Consider the following 17,614-nt stretch of genomic DNA (forward strand, 5'->3'; position numbering starts at 1 on the left):
TAACAAAACTCCTTAATGTCTTAAAATAAAAATAAAGTGTATAGTGTGGTCTATAAGGATTAATTCCTTTCACAACAGTGTTCATGATTGATTATCTGATAATAAAAATCCATAATAGAAACATATGTATAAAATTACTACACATGAAAATGAGTGTATATTTAGTGAGAGTAGCAATGAATATAAAAGGAGAAAATGATGAAAAAATACAGAATAATATTGACTTTAAATTTAACTTCTATTTTAGCAAAGTTCTTTTTACTTTAATAATGTAAATGAATGTGTGTTATAAAGAATTAATAAAATAAATGGTACTTGAAGAGAAAATAAAATATATGCTGTCTGATCACCCATGAGGAAATGATTGTTACCTTTTGATATCTTTCTTTATAAAAAAATTTGTCTCTAACTTATAACATTATTTTTAATGTTCTTTGGGAGAAAAATGACTTTGTGAAGGAAACAATAGTCAACCTCAGGCTTAGTTATTTCGTGGTCAGCGAAGGACAGCGAGCCCAGCAGATGCGGAACGTGCAGTGATTAATTCGGTCGCAGGGACTTGCGTTTGCTGCCGACCGTGCTCATGTTCTTCTGCAAGGTCATAGTCAACTTATAGTTGCAGTAATTATTGTGCATTTCATTGAGTGAATAAATGACATCCTTTCCAATGGTTGGACTGGGAGCAGGTGAGAAAAGAGATTTTGGGGGAGAGGAAAGCATTTTAGGGAACCAAGGGCAGAGAGAGAATCACTGCATCGTTTTTCAGAGGACGCACAATGCTGGCATTTTGTGTAAGATTTGTTTTACTCACCAATTGTGAAGGGCAGTGGTGTTTGCCATTGGGTTCTGATGACGATATGGACTCTGTCCAAGCAGGATTTCATTCAAAACATGTTTATAAAATGTGTATGTATGTAATGATTTGAGGAAAATTTGAGGGAACCATTTGGTGTACTTTTCAATTTCTAAACTTCCTCAGGTAAAGAGTAGGTTCATAAAGTTTCAGAACAAAAAAACTTACACAGTATATGAAATATTGAAAGGAGAGAGACATATCATTTTACTCGTTATCTAAGGTGGCCTACCTTTCTCCCGAAATAAACCAATGGGATAAACCATGTTGTTCTCTTATTATCTGCTAACAATAACGAAAACGTTAGAGCGGAAAGGAGGATGTGTAGTGGAGCGTCACGGTGATACTGGGAAATGGCAGGAAAGCCGTTGGGTTGCTGACCGCTCATTTACTACTTCTTCCAGCACGGCTGTGGGAACTTCGTCCGCGTGATTCAGGCTTTCAACCGCACGCATCTGTATGTTTGTGGGAGTGGCGCCTTCAGCCCCGTCTGTACTTATTTGAACAGAGGGAGGAGATCAGAGGTAAGTCTGTCAACTTTTCATTCTTAGTTCTGGTGTCACCGTCAAAGATTTCTTCAAACTGTATTTTTAGAGTAAAAACTTGGCAATATCATCATTAGCCACAAAAAAGTTGCAAGCGCTTTAAACACAAAATGTATTATTACACTTGATTCCTGTCTGCCAAGTTACTTAACGTATAGCCTTTGCATTCAACTAAATATATGTATATATTTCTGAAAGGAAAAGCTGCAAAATATAAGGGAAAGAAAAATGGTGTAATTTCATAATTACTTAGAATGTAAGATATTGATAATATTTGCTCCAAATTATAGAAATATTGTAGTATAAACTCACTTTCTCAAATCTATTTTAAGTAATCTCTCTTTAATCTTTCAAATAGGTAAACTTTTATGAGATACATACCTGTAAGAGATATATGAAGCGGGATGCCCAGTGCCTTGCTGGAAAGAATTTTATATAATTAATAAATCACACTTTCATTTTAGACTGACATCGGTCTACATTAGGCTGTTCTGGCCTTATTTTTACATTGGTTAAAATGATTTGGGTTCTGTGAACAAAAGCATTTGCTAAAGACTAAATGTATAGCGAAAGGACAGTCAAATATAAGGCTGGTTGAACTTCACCTCTGAAATTTAAGACAGTGTTTATCCCAGTTCACAGATATTCACTAAGGAAGCTGTGCATTAGACCAAAAGAGTTTTGCTCATTCTTTTAGTCAAACGTTGTTTTACTTAATTATAAGTATTTTAAAAACCGAATTCTTTCAAACTATCTTGCTTTGGTTCCGTTATGCAACTTAAATCTAGAAAGTCCAATTCTTAAATAATATCTTAATTTAATTTCAGAGGTTAGAATTGTGAAAAAGATTAAATATTGCTGCTGCTATGTCTTATTAAGTTTATTTCTCTTTTACAACAATCTACTTTAGAACTAATATAATTGAACAATGATTCTATCTTTATTCCTTTATTATTATTATTATTAATTTTTTTCAGCCATGCAATTTACACATATGTATCTTTTGGTGAATAAAACGTCATTTAAACATAACTGAGTAATTATAGTTTGACTCCAAATTGAGGCATTTCCCAGTGGTTCAAGAGGATGTGAAATAAAATTCTTACAGAAAAGTAAAGCTGTGCTCCGTGGTGGAGAACTGTTGGCTGCACTGAGCTTGTTGTTAGAACCACATGCCTGTGATCAGCTGATTAAATAAACTACTGCATCGACGTCTGCAGTCTGTCGACACTCTGCTGAAGGCCGTGCCGTCACTGTACAGGCCAACAATCGCATAGCCGTTTTCGGAGCACGGATTTCACATAGCATGATTTTCCCATGTACAAATTGGCCACCATGCACGTCAAGGCTTAATTGGAAAGTTGACCTAGAAAATAATCTCCTTTGGAAAACCAGCATGGAATAAATTTTAATCACTTTACTAAATATGAACTATTTTAGTCTCACTTCAAAATATGTGTTTCAAAGGGGAAGCATTTTCATTAATCAGTCTCTTTAAATAATACATGAACATCTTCAGAGCCAATTTAAGTATGAAAAGAGTTATGAATTTTAAGCTTTATGTGTTATCTTTGATAGTCAAGTTAAGTCAAAGGATTTCCCCAAAACATCGTTTTTATATATCTATAGTACATAGATAATACTGTAAATATAGAACGCACAGTTTTACCAAACGTGTGATATATTTATTTTCTTTAGTTTAGATAAAAAATCCCCTAGTATAAAATGACCATATGATGCAGAAAGTTGTATTTTGAGAGAATTCTCCTCATTCATCACTAACGTTGTATTTTGTAATGACCAGCAGCAGTACTTATGCTAACATGCTGTATTAGTACTAACGTGGCATTTCTCATGTATTTGAAACCAGTTTGAAAGTGAACCAGGTTGAGTGACACATTCATTAATTATTCAATTTCATTTCTGAGCCACTGTCCACCACTTTTTATCCACCTGCCAAATAGACATTCATTGGTTCTCAGTGGATATTTTATGAGCCTACTTATTATGCCCTATGACTCTTCCATTATTCTGTGAGACTGACTGAGAGCTTTCCTAGATCATTTCAACTCTGCCCATCCAAAGAGCCCACAATGCTGGCTACAGTTCTCTTCTATCCACTGTCTTCACTCTCTGTCTTCTCTTTCTGGAAAAAAGTAAAGCAACAAAAGTAAATAATAACTCCAAAATGAATAAAACACTAATAAAAAACAATTGTTTAATTTTGCTGCACATTCTTGGAATGGTACCACATCTCATCTCTGGTTGAGTTTATCAAATGTCTCCATCACATCAGCTCCAACCGATGAATACCTTTAATACCCTGTCCCTGCCACTCATCAGGCAGGTAACCTTACCTTTGGCTGACCAAGAATATCACAGGCATACAAATTATTCCCTCTGCTTTTTGAAGCCAATTCATCACCAGACTTTTCTGTTTATGCATCTTTTTGTAGCTTTCCCTTTGTCAGAAGAAAAGTTGTACATTTTCCTTATCAATAAAGGTCTTTGATACTCGCTTTCATCACTTTGTTTCATGTCTTCATACCCTTTCCCCTGCGTTTACTTATTTTTCCTGTTTAAAAATAGGATCATATTTCCTTTCCTTGAAGTCATTATCTTGGATCTGTGACTTCTTTTAACTCTTCTCCTTTCTTTCTCTTTTGCTTGATCACAAAACTTCTCAGATTTAGTAGGCTGCATTTTCATCTTTTCTATTCTTGTTTTCTATGTCTTTATTAAGCCTTTCTAATATGGCTTTCATTCCCACGCATTAACTAAACTGTTTTCTAATACCAAGATTCCTCAATGACCAAATCGACTCCCCTAATTAGCATCCTTTCTCCTAGACCAATCTATAATGTGTTGGTCATGCCTTCTATTTTTCAATTCTTTTATTGACATCTGTAACCCTGGGACATTTTTCTATGCCTTCTTTCCTAATTTTTCACTGCCTACTCTCTTTCTGGTTCTATTATTTTCTCTCATTGATTTGATTCACAAATGTGTATTTATTTAATGAGAATAGTGGCAGAAACAAAATCATGTCAGAATGTGTAAGCTGCCTTTAAGATATTGATCCTTCTCTTGTGTCAAAGGAGAAGCAATTGGATTGATCTTAAAGAGAAAATGGCATGAACAGAATTATGTTGTCAGTGTGTGTTATGTTACAAATGATTTAGGGTGGGGAGAAGCTGAGCGGGCTGTGGTGACATCAATTAGAGAGTTGATACAGTAGGCCCACGGTGGTGGCAATGAAGACAGAAAAACAGGCACAAAATGTAGAATAAAATAGGCAATATTGGTGGATTTGACTATGGGAAATGGAAATACATAATAATATAGATGTTGTTATGTTATCTATTTGGTTTTTCTTGGTTGGTTTTGTCGTTTTTAATATATATTTGCCATGAATTGAGATTAGAAACAATGAAGAGAACCATGTCTGGGTTTGATTCTGTTGAGTCTGAGTTGCTGTTAAAAGATACAAGTGGAAATATCAAGTAGGCAGTTGAATAAGAGTTGACTATATGAATGGTTGAGTCATTATTTTATAACAGTAATTGAAGCCCCAAAAAAGTATAGGTTTAATAGTGCAGAGAGAGTATAGTGTGAAAAGGGAAGAGTGACTATGGTTGAGACTTGAGGATCTCCTAACTTTAATGGCAAGATGGAGGGAAAAGGATCTTCAAACAAGACAAAAAAGAAACAACCAGAGAAGTAGGGGAAAGAAACAACAGTGTGTTGGTTCTGGGAATAAAAATAAATCGTTTAAAAAGGCTAGAAGTGGGCAAGAATCTTGGACACCATTGAGAATCCAAGTAAGATGAGGTCTGAAAAATAAGTGCTAAATTGTGTAGCATGATTGTCCTTATGGATCTTATTGAAAAGGGCTTTGATAGAACAATTGAGGTTGGGTGCCCAATGGAAATGAATTAAGAAGAAAGTGAGAAGTCAGGAAATGGTGAGAAGTATATGTAATTCTTTAAGAAGCGTGGTTCTCAAGGAGAGTAATGTGTAGGAGCTGAAGGGGTTGTTTAAATGATGATGTGAAGGATCCAGTTAATAAGATCAAAGAAGGGAAGAGATAATGGAAAGAATAAGTTGCCTAAGAAGACTGGATAACGTGAGATCCAAAGCACTGGTGGAAGGATTGGCCTCAAAGTAAGAAAAAGGGTTCCGCTCATGTATTACTAGAAGTATTAGTGGATACATATTTATGTGTTTGGTAGTGAGAAGTGGAAGATGCCTCATTTAAGGGCTTTACTTTCTCAGCGACATGGTTGTCAATCATATGAGCAGAGAATAAGTTAGAAGATTTGACTATAGCGGCAGTGGTTTGAAATTATCTGTGGAAGAACCAGTTGACCAGGGTTTCCTTGAAGGGTTGCTGAGCAGTATAAAGGGTCCACTTTGGGTTGGTGATCACACATCTATAATATATTGAGTTTACTTTGTTGGATAGCCTCCTGCAAAATGCTTAAAAGTTTGGAGGCAAGTATGGAGAATGTGGATAGACCTGTCCTCCCTGGCTGTAGATGCAATAAAAAAAAAAAATCACAGATTCAAGGAACTTAATACTTTTGCAAAAAATTGTTGAAATTAAAAAGCATGGAATCTAAACTGGTTAATAAAAAAGGTCAAGAAGAGAAGGCTGATTTCACTGGAAGAAAATAGAGGGTTCCTAGTAGATGAGTTTGAAGAATTGTTGCTGGGTGCTTGACTTAGTGATTATTCAGGTGGACCACATCCCTTGCTGGTGATGACAAGGTCCAAACTACAACTGTGTGAGTACAAGGATGCTGTGCAATAGACGAGTAAGTCGGTGGGAAACAGATGGCACCTAAGCAATCTCATTGGTTCCTGCAGTGCCCTGTAGATTTTTGTCAAATCTGTGTATGTCTCTGGCTATAGAATTGCAACCAGCCTTGCTAAATTTTATTGGTTTTCCTCAAGTTTATCCTTATTTACTCATTTTAGTCTTTATATAAGTGATGACCTTTTGGAAAGCAGATGCAGCTAGGAGTCAGGAGACTAAATTTTAATTTTGCTTTTGTGACCATTTAGCTATGTGATCTTTGGCAAGTTGTATTTTCCTCATCTGTGGAATTAACTCATTGAAGAGGATCGCGTCCTAGAACATTTCCAGGCTGGAAGACTGTTATTCTTCTTAAGCTCTTTGATCCTCTCTTGCCTCAGGGATGTTCTGCCAGCACATCAAACTCAAAATGACGAAAATGAACTAGATTGATGTTCTTTCAGGAGTCCAAACTTCAGAATCATCTCTGTGTTCTTCGTCTTCGTGAACTACCTCCAATTTGTAATTTATTGCCAGGCTCTGCTGATTTTCACTTCACAAGTTCTCTTGCGCCTTTGCTGCGCTTACCATGACCACTGAGACCCTAGCGTGCCAGATTATTGTTACCTAATTCCTGGCCTGTTGCAATGGAAAACAAGCTTGTTTTCTTGACACCAGGGTCTGTCTTTATGATTGCCACTCTCACGCTTCTTAAAGTGCAAGAAAAGGTCCGATCTTAAAGGAGCCTTTGGATCCTTTCATTTCCGTGCTCAAAAATATTGAGCCTGAATTTCTTTCAGGATAATTTTGAAAAACCTTAGCTTGATAATTGAGGTCCTCCATGATCAAATGCAACCCACAAAAGTGATAATTTTTTATTTGAATTTTACTAGTAGCTTTTGCTAACTCTATAGAAGAAAAAGATAAATATACCAATCACATCTTCCCTCTTAGTGAGCTACATTCATCATTACATTTCAGATTGAACCCGTTGCTCCCAATCCTTGGGCTTCCCTAGCCCCATTTCCTGTTTAATTTTTCTTCTAAGCACCGAGCGCCATCTAACACACACTATATTTACATATTTATTCTCTTTATAGTCTATATTTGTGTATTTACATTCTCCATCATTAGATTATAAATTACTTGAGGGTAAAGAGTTTCATCTGTTTTCTATACTGTATCCCTAATGTTTTATCAGTGCCTGGCACATAGTAGCTGCTCAATAAATTTTTGGTAAATGAATGCATAAATGAAATATTTTTATCCAAGTTAAGAATTATTTTGTTGAATCTAGTATAACACTTTATATGACAAAATTAAGTGATAACATTCTATACTTAAAAAGTTTCTTGATTATTTGGAAATATTGTAATCTTTATACACATCGTTCCTCTGTGGACAATTTTCTTCTCTTGGTGGATGTCCAACATATCTAGTTCAGTTTACAATGATCCTTGATTTCCAAGTGATTTTTGATGATGTTGATTTGAGGTGAACTTGTTGGATCAGCTTTATGAGGATTGTAAAAGGATGAGAACTCGAGCTGCTGAGGTTAGCTTGTAGTTACAGATGGACTCTTCATACAGGCCAGGAAGGTGCTAATATAGTAAATCCGGAAGGCAGAAGCAAACAAGTAGAAAGTGTATGACTTATGATGATGCTTTGTTTTACTAAAGAACAAACGTTATTTATTGTTACTATGTTTTCAATTCTGTCTATAATAAAGGACCAAGTTTTCATGATTGACTCCAAGTGTGAATCTGGAAAAGGACGCTGCTCTTTCAACCCCAATGTGAACACAGTGTCTGTTATGATCAGTAAGTGGAAAATAAAAGAGGGCGGGGGAGATGTAAAATAAAAAGGAAATCAAAGGGAATACATTCTGACATGGTGTACCCATTTTGGATAGTTGCATAGATGATAGTACGTGAGTAAAATAATAGAAAGAAAGTTGTGAGCTGAGAAATGGAAATTTTAATTCCTCATTTTCAAGAATATTGCTGATTAAATGATAAGCATGTATTTTCTCATCTAATAGGATAGTGTTGTCATTCCTAAAGCAATATTTACATATATTAACATAATATAATTTTCAATGTTTTCCTAGTTGTTTTTCTAATATTAAGTATAACCACGTTTTGTCATGCTTTAGTAATCTTTTACAAATGATTAAAAATGGTATTTCTTTGAAATGAAAGAATAACAAAGTGCATGTGTTAGCCAATTCAGTCCCCTGTGGATTGTCTAGAAGTTGCTATACTAAAAAAAAGGTGGTGATAAAGTCACTTTTTCATTTTCTCATTTTTCCATAAAATATTTCTGTTAAGAAGCAGGCCCAATTGCTTGCTGCTACACACATTGACACATAAATGTCTCTAAGTCTCAGTCGTTGGATGCCTTTCTATAACTCACCTGAAAGACGTTCTCTAGAATATATCTGAGTTAACACGAGTTGGCTGTGGGGACAAATCTTGGATTTCAGTATGTCGGCTGTATAGTAGATGGGTTTCCCTCTGGTTTCTCCGTGTATTGCCAGTGGTAGAATTTTATCATTTGACAACAGAACAGGGGGAAAATAATCGTTGTGTTCAAAACGCTATGCTTTGATTCACTTAAAGAGGCAACCCATCTTTCTTTCTCAAATCTCATATCTCGTATCTGGAAACTAAATGAAGACAGGTACATGCAGCATTGACTAAAACGTGAGTGTGGAAGTTATCCAGAAGTTTCCATATGGTCATTCAAATTGGGCAGGGAGGAGATGACAGTATATCATTAGGACAAAAAATTAGAAAGCTTTGAAACCACAAGCTGTCCTGTTATGTCTGATGCAGGGTCATTTCAGATAAGCTTCTAAATATTATTTAATAGAAGCAGTGTCTTGGAAAGTCTTTTCTTCATTAGGAAGAAACTGTGATATATATATATATATAATATTAGTTAAATATATAGAATTTTCACTTATTTCAAGTTAAATGCTGTGAAAACACACTTCAAAGCTCTGTTAATACTAATACTGGAGTTTTATCCCATCAAATATTGTCTAGAACAAAAAAGAGTTACAACAAGTCATTATAAGTTTTCCTGTTCAACTATGGTAAATCATTTAATAGATTTTCCCTTAGGAAACTGGATTTGTTTACAAAATCAAAGTTAGTTATTGGCCTTCATTTTTCAAGGACCTGAGACTTCAACTCCTATGCTCGTGTTCCTATGCTACCTCTTAATATTTTGATTAACGTTACAATTTCTACTATCAAAGAAAGACATCAAACAATTTGCTTAACTTAAAAACAGAAACCAAAAAGAGCTGGAAGCTTTATAAGCTTGCATTTATCATTTTATTTGTTCTGTTGATTATCCCTCTAAAATTGTCTCCAATTTTGTCTCCGGTACACACAGTAGACTGTGCAATCATCTCACTTTGCCATATAGTAATTTACCATTTCTGCTCAATTGAAATGCACTAAATAACATAGATTAGTTAAAATATTTCAATCTATTAAAGTGCCAAGAAACACTGAAAATTAAAAGAATTCCAGATTTCACAATATAGTTGTGACATCTAACCCAATGTGCAAGTTTAGTGTTCTTTGGCTATTTTTAGTCGTTGTTGAAGCACAACAAACAAGTCAGATGATCTCTCTTAAAGAACCTATCAAAAACCTCATGAGCTTTTTCTGGTCAGTGGAACTACAATTGGAAAGCAAAATATTTTTGGATTAAAGCTAAAAGGCGCAAGTTTATCTTTGCATAAACCCTACAAAGAAATTCTTAAAAAAAATTCCCTGCTCGCAAACCAAATTCTTTCAAAGTGACATTAATCAAATCTTTTTTATACAAAATGGGCAGAAACGTGATTGTTCCTAACTTGTTATTAAAAATTACTGAGAATTTAACACACAAAATGAAGCCATTGGACATGAAGACTTCAGTAAAGTTTGATGTAACTAACAAATTGCTATTCAATAAGATTAGAATCAGTCCTCTCTACCATTCACCATCCCCTGAGATTCCTTTTTTCTTTCCTTCCTGGAAACAGATATGATCATTGATACTGATAGCCAAGCTAATCAATCTTTTGAAGAGCAAGAATTTGCAACCCACTGTTTTGGGGATAATCAGGTGTAACAAAAATGTGAAATAGTTAATTACAAAGTTATTTCAATTTAACAAGCCTTGTATCCACAGAACACTTGTGTAGATGCTTCCCAAATGTGTACAGAATTTTAAAGAAGCTAAATTGCTCAAAATACTTTCATGCACATTTTTGTTAGCTCCCTATAATCTGTCCCCATGAGCTTGAGACCTCTCTAGGAGGAAGCAGAACCAGGTGTCACAATGCTCGCCTATCTACTTGCTAACTGGTAGGGGTCCAGTTCGTGACCTGGTGAACACGTATTAAAAATATTTCATTCTCCATTCTGTCCTGGGCCAACTAGCATTGTTTATTACTAAACAGTGAGCCTAGCGTGCTTCAGAATGTTCTGGTGCCAAAATGACCACGATCTGAAGTAGCCAAGGGAGTAATTCTAGAACGTCAGTCAAAGAACACAGCTGCATGGTTGTTCAGTGGGTCAATTCAATGCTTGCTCTCCTTACTAGGATAAAAATTAATATGGATCTTAACAAGTAAGCTGAATGTCTAATATCATGTATGTACAGTTTAGAATATCTGATTTTGCCATTGATAATGATAATTTAAAAATATATTTTATTTCTTGTCTCTGCATTCTATGTTTTATGGCTTAATATGTTCAGCCATATTTGGCATATTAACATTATATTATTAACATGTTAATGTGTTATGTATTGCAATTGGAATGTGGCACTTTGATTACCTTATAGAAACCTTGTAGCACTAAAGATCAAAACATTCTTTTAATGATGAAATCATTTTATCATTAATAGTATTTTGACCATTTTAATGTGGCTGCCATACCATGAAATACTAATAGTAAAAATATTTTCAATTCCTTTAGTAAAATCATAGAATTTTTAATGTGTGGTGAGAACTTTTGAGATCATAACCCAATTCCCACATCTTACAGGTGAGAAGATTGAGATTCAGAGTGCTAAATGACTTAGCCCCAGTTCCTAATTTGTTACTTACTCCCAAAATTAGAAACCAAGTTTTCTGACTCTTACAGTATTTTTCACTTATTAAAAGAAAATAGTTAATTAGGCAATTTTATCTTTTATACATATATTATTTTTGCCATTTGTGATACACACTCTAAAACATAGGTATTTAATATAATTAAGTACAGGCAGAGGAATTTTCATTTCTATGTAGAATAAAGTTGTAATCAGACAGGAAATAATGAGACTAGATTGAACTTTATCCAGTTTTTTGACTTGGTGGACAATGGAAACCAGTGAACAGTTATAACACTCTGCAGTATGTGTGATGGTGTAATAAGCAAGTTCTCCTTGACTTTTAAAATAACCTTAACATTTACAATTGTGCTGATATCTTCTAACTTTTTCATAGATCAAGAGCTTTTCTCCGGAATGTACATAGATTTCATGGGCACAGATGCTGCTATTTTTCGCAGTTTAACCAAGAGGAACGCAGTCAGAACGGACCAGCACAACTCCAAATGGCTAAGTGGTAAGAACACATTTTATGCATTTTTTGAGAATCATGCTTTAAACTACTTTAATTCCTTAATGAAAATTAAGTTAAAATGGTTTTAAAAAATAAAATATCAGTAATATGAGTAATGACAATTCTGCACTCTCTGGTTTTAAATATTTAGGATAAATGAATAGTTGAAATAGTCCATAGTTCATATTGCATCTCTTAATTAACCATCATGCAATATCATAGAATAGATGAATAAATAAAAATGACAGTAATATTCATCATACATGCCCATATGCAAGAATCTCCTCCATTTGTTTAATTGTAACATATTACAATTAAATATGCTATTTATTGATTTAGTCTGCTTGTATGGTTTAATAATACCAAACTGAAGATTTTCCTAAATTTATGACAGTTATATATAATGACTAGGGTGTATTCAGGAACTCCTCCTCATTGTTTTTTACTTAGATTATAAGATTATAAAGCTGGTGTATGTTATTTTTTCATAATTTGACTACTGCTTAATAGAAATCGCAGGTATGATCATTTTGATCATCAGTATTCAACTGTTTCCAGTTCTTGAAATCACATAGAATTCACTTCATGAAAGGTGCCCATTCAACTTTAACGTACAACTCCAGTCAGTTGCTGTTGTTTAGAGTTGTTTAGAGGAGGAAGGAACCACTAAGATCCTTGTCCTCCCACCCTGGGGAAAATTTCTAGCTGAACCTAAATTTGGCGATTCACTTAAGGTTGGGCAGTGAAGCATGAATCACCACGGTTGGGCCTCTTGTTTCACTGATGGGCCAGCACAAGAAAGCGTGGATTGTCCATTCACTGCTTCAGATTGTTCCCCCAGTACATCTGGAAACAGAGTGTTCCAAAAGTCGTTTTGTTCTCGAAATAAGGAATCCTTCTGTGTCTTCAAATGACTGCATTTTTCCTTGAAAGTTTCCCCTTCATTTCCTTGGCTGTATTTTAAGAAAAATGTGTTTTTCAGATATTGGACTCTCGACTTCTCGTTCTGCTTCAGTGAATTTGAGTTTATTTGCACTAGTCTGAACACCACACTTTGAAAAACAGACATTTTTTTTCTTTAAATCGACCATCAGATTCCACGGCAAATAACTAGTAGAAAAGCTTTTCCATTTTTTAAAACTCACCAGTGCACAAAGAATTTTTACATTTACTGCCCTTCCAGAGTGTATTGCAGACAGAGGAAAATGGTTTAAGCTCTCATATTGGAGCGATGCTCTGTGGCACTTGACCTTCAAAATGGGGTATTTTGAGTGAGTACAATTACTGCTTTGAGACTTTCTGCCTTGAACATCGAATTGTTCTTTCATACGGAAGTTGGAGAAGGCATGTGCCTGGGTTTTACTTGATGGACTGTAGATGCATTTTCATCATGAGTCTGTATGTATATCTTTGTAATTTTTGCAGAACCTATGTTCGTGGATGCTCATGTCATCCCAGATGGCACTGACCCTAATGATGCTAAGGTGTACTTCTTCTTCAAAGAAAAACTGACCGACAACAGCAGAAGCACGAAACAGATTCACTCCATGATCGCTAGGATATGTCCTGTGAGTATCAACATTGTTCTAATCTGAAGAAAGACTGAGAAACTCAAATTCTCTAAATATGTTTCCTTTTTCAATAGTTTCTTTCCCTACCTTTATCTACTGTTAAAATTAATAAAATATTGCAGAGAGACATTTTAATTTAATGTTTATTCACATGAGTCATACGAGATAAACAACCTATTTCAGCAAAAAACTTAGTTCAAGGAAGTATTTTGGTCATGGTTTTATACAAATAAACGGTTTTGATTACTTTTTGCTTTGCCATTTAATGCGTTAGTATTAAAAACAAATAGCTAAATTGTATACTGCAGAAAGAAACAGAACATTTCTTGTTAACTACAAGAACAAAATACAGCAAAGCCTCAGTAAAAGACAGTTATTTGGGAACTGTCTACAACAGTGACAATTAAGAAATGGTTTGGTAAAATACAGTTCTTATTATAAACAGTACCCAAAATGTTCTTGTGTATAAACGGTAAGTATACACAGCAACTCAAAAAGACTCACAATGTCCTCTCCTATAGGAATTTTACAGGCTTGTCCTGACTTCTTTCTGATTAGCATCCTTTGTGCAACATACTTCTAAAAGGATGTAGTGTTTGAAATAGTTTATTTCTAGATCTTACAATATTCCACTGGTCGTTGAGCTCATGTGCCTCTCCATCATTGGGAACAAGGCAGTAAGGCCAGCAGAATTGGTGAAAGGCTTCTGGGTGTACAGAAACAAAATGTCATCAATAGACACTATTTGTAAATGATCCAAATGGCATTTTCCTGGCCCCGGCTGGGGAAATATGCATCCGGTTAGAAATACTAAGGATTAAATCATATCACAAAGAAATGAAGGAGAGAAAACAGAATTATTGGGGACCATTGGTATAAGGATAAACCCAACCTCCCAACCACAGTAGAGTGTTCAGGCTTCCCTGTGTGCAATAATTCATGCTCCGGTTGAAGACAATGAGTCATTAATAAAAAGGCAAATGAAATTATGTACTCTCCATAACGTTTTACAAATATCCCATCATATGTCGCTAAATTTAGAAAGCTTTAGGGCATATATTTATTAAGGTCATTTTTTTTAAACATTTTCAGTTGATAACATACTAGAGTATATCTATGGCTATTTTATAAAGTAACGTAGATCTTAAATATTCCTCTCGAGCTATTGATATGCAGGTGTGGTTAACGTTTCTGTCCTTCAGATTGTAACAGTCCCATGTAAGAAGAGTCCAGGTTGAGTTTTTAATATGCTTTCAGTATTTAGTTAAGCAATCTGAAATGTGTTTACAAAACGGTTTCAGAACGACACTGGCGGACTGCGCAGTCTTGTCAATAAGTGGACTACCTTCTTGAAAGCGAGGCTGGTATGCTCGGTGACCGATGAAGATGGCCCAGAAACACACTTTGATGAATTAGGTACGCAGATGTGAGACTGAAAATATTTTCAGAAGAGATTTTGTAAAGTTTATGTATTTTAGTAAATTCTCAAAAGAGGATGTGTTTTTTCCACAGATGTTTTCAGCATAAATGATATGCCAGTTTCACTTAATGGTCTGGATACTGTTCATGAATGTCCTTGAGTACTTTTTACATCTGTTTTGTCCCTGAGTGCCCTGCTGACACATCTAGTTCACTGAATTAACCGTGATATCTCTATGAGTGTGTGTGTGCGAGAGAGAAGTACTTGTGTAATTTATACATAAGTAATGGTATGTGTGTACTCTTCTGAAATGAATGTGTATTTCATACATATCTAAATTCTAATATTCTGACTTGAAATCAGTTTCTGTATGAGACTACAGCGGTCTGTTTTTACCATTACAGTAAATAGAATAGAGGTAAGATGGAAGTATCAGCGTAGAAATTAGACCGAGGCTCCAGGCTCCGTTCTTCTTGGTGACCCCGGGACTGTGTCCTCAGCTGTGTGAGATGAGGAGGGTTGTGCTTTCCTGGTCAAATAAGGACTAGCAATCTGACTCTTTTCTACCAGCCAACGGTTCTCTTTTTAATCAGAAGAACTTGGTAAATGTTGCAGTGTCATGATTACTAACTGCCATTTAGAAATGACTTTTATTTTGCTTTAATCCATTAAAATGTAAAATGCTGGTTATTCTCGAACGGATTAGGTTATTTTGAGACAGGTGGTGAGGTAAGCGATAAAAATGTCTTACACTATGGAAAAATTGACTGGTTCTAACAGTTATAAAAACTGAAATGGATAGTTTCTCTCCTCAAAAGCCATTATGTTGTCCATAGAAACAAGTTTCTGTGTCAGCTTTTCTAGAAAAAATTCTAAGTATGATTTTGTGTTGTAAACTAGTCACTTATTATTTCCCCCCAAATTCTTCGCAAGTATATTTATGTTTCAGTCTTTCTTGTCTTTTAGGGAGAGCTAGACAATGTCAGCCTTTGTTCACAAATGGAAAGGCTAGTGGTTAATAATTTATTGCTTACAAGGTCCTAAATTCACTGTGAATTTAAAATAAATACATCTTCCTTTGCATTCCTCAGCAAGAATCTTATTTGCAAAAATGTCGCTGAATCCAGACCTTTCTTGTAATCATGACGATTATTAATTGGGGTTTCCTATCAGAAATCTACTTCCAGCTTCTCTTATGTGTTACTGCACCTTACCATCTGTACCCTTGTCTTTGCCTTAAATGCTTCCAACGTCTTGTTGTTAGGGAAATTATAGGTTAAATAAAAATATCACTAGCAATTTTGAGCATAAGCCAAAAAAATCTTATTTTATGTGAAGAAACAAAGTCACTGTGAAAAAGTTTTCTTCCATGTTCCATCTTGTAACCCTAAGTTGAAAAGAAACTGAGTTGTAATACTTTTTAAATTTTAAAAAATAATATATTATCATTAAAGGATATTTAGAAAATGCAGGAAACAAGAAGAAACAGGAAAATTTCTGTAGCTCTGCTAAGCAGAGACCCTCACTGGTGATCTCCTTATTGTCTACGGGTGTGTAGTTTTATGGTTTACATGGTTCTAGGCTGTATTTTATACCATTGTGCTTTTTCCACTTACAATGATTTCATTAGCATGTTTTCCATAAGGTTGCAGTCTTCATAAATCCCATTAGTGTTTGTGCAGCATTTAATTGAATTTACTTTACCACGTGCCTGCCATTAATTGACTTAGTTGTTTCCAAATTACAATGATGTTGCAGGAATATCTTTCTGAAACACTTTTCGTAGTTGAAATTCCTTTTCTTAGGGGTAAATTTTTAAAAATATGGTTCCTATTTGGGAACTTTAAAAGAGTGATATTTCCCTTTTACAGAGGATGTGTTTCTGCTGGAAACTGATAACCCAAGGACAACTCTAGTGTATGGCATTTTTACAACATCAAGGTAATGATTAAACCCTTACATTTTATGAGTTAAACAATAAACTTTATTGAGTAGAAGTAATTATTACAAAAGCATTCTTTTCAACTTTTACTTTTAAATAGCACTTAAGGTGTCACCCTCCTTTTCGCCTTTGCCTGATTACCAAAATGTATTTAAGCTGAACTAGCACTTTCAAAATAGTGTTGTACGGAATATTTATAATGATTCCATGCTTTTTTTCTCAAGACAGGAAGACATGAATTATGATGCAGGAATAAAGTGTATAAGATATTTTGTTTTAAGGAAATACTTTGAAGATTCAAAATTCAAATAAAACTTTTGACATTTCTATTAAAATAATTTTTACTTCTGGAGCAATCTAACACAATGACTGTACAGGAGCTGGCAAGACACTGAACCAGTTTTCATGTTCCATATGACAGTATTTCACATATTTGAAAATAGCTTTAATGTTTTCTAATTTATCTGGGGTGCTCAGTCTCAATTGTCATATATTTCAAGACAATTCACCATATTGTCACTCTTTCCTGCGCGTATTTCTCTTGACACATTTTACACTAGGGATGTTAGTCAGAATTCAGCACAGTGCTCCAGCCGTGACATGGCCCATACAGAATGTACCTTCCATTAGACAATCAACTACAAAACAAACATCTAAGGATCTTAGCATTTTTTTTCTACTGGGGGAAACATGGTATAATTGTAAACTGTAATGAGCCATTCAAAGTAAAAGAAAATCCCAGGGATTTTGATTACACATCATAGTTACATTTTCCCTATAAGATATGTAAAAAGATGTCCTTCAGGATGAGTTTAACTCCTGTTCCAACAAAGAAGGTCATCTTGATTTAACTGACAAGGAATTGAACAAA

General features: G+C 34.8%; 1 protein-coding gene across 2 annotated transcripts in view; it reads left to right on the top strand.

Moving 5' to 3' along the window:
• SEMA3C (semaphorin 3C) overlaps positions 1-17,614 on the top strand; it is a 161,860-nt gene that overhangs the window by 90,383 nt on the left and 53,863 nt on the right. For both annotated transcript variants that reach the window (XM_008537379.2, XM_008537380.2), the window contains exons 5-10: positions 1,258-1,377; positions 7,926-8,016; positions 11,694-11,813; positions 13,236-13,378; positions 14,683-14,797; positions 16,673-16,742. In XM_008537379.2, the coding sequence (XP_008535601.2) occupies positions 1,258-1,377; positions 7,926-8,016; positions 11,694-11,813; positions 13,236-13,378; positions 14,683-14,797; positions 16,673-16,742 (659 nt within the window). The remainder of the gene's footprint in view (positions 1-1,257; positions 1,378-7,925; positions 8,017-11,693; positions 11,814-13,235; positions 13,379-14,682; positions 14,798-16,672; positions 16,743-17,614) is intronic.

Source organism: Equus przewalskii, chromosome 4, assembly GCF_037783145.1.
Source record: "Equus przewalskii isolate Varuska chromosome 4, EquPr2, whole genome shotgun sequence".
NCBI lineage: Eukaryota > Metazoa > Chordata > Mammalia > Perissodactyla > Equidae > Equus > Equus przewalskii.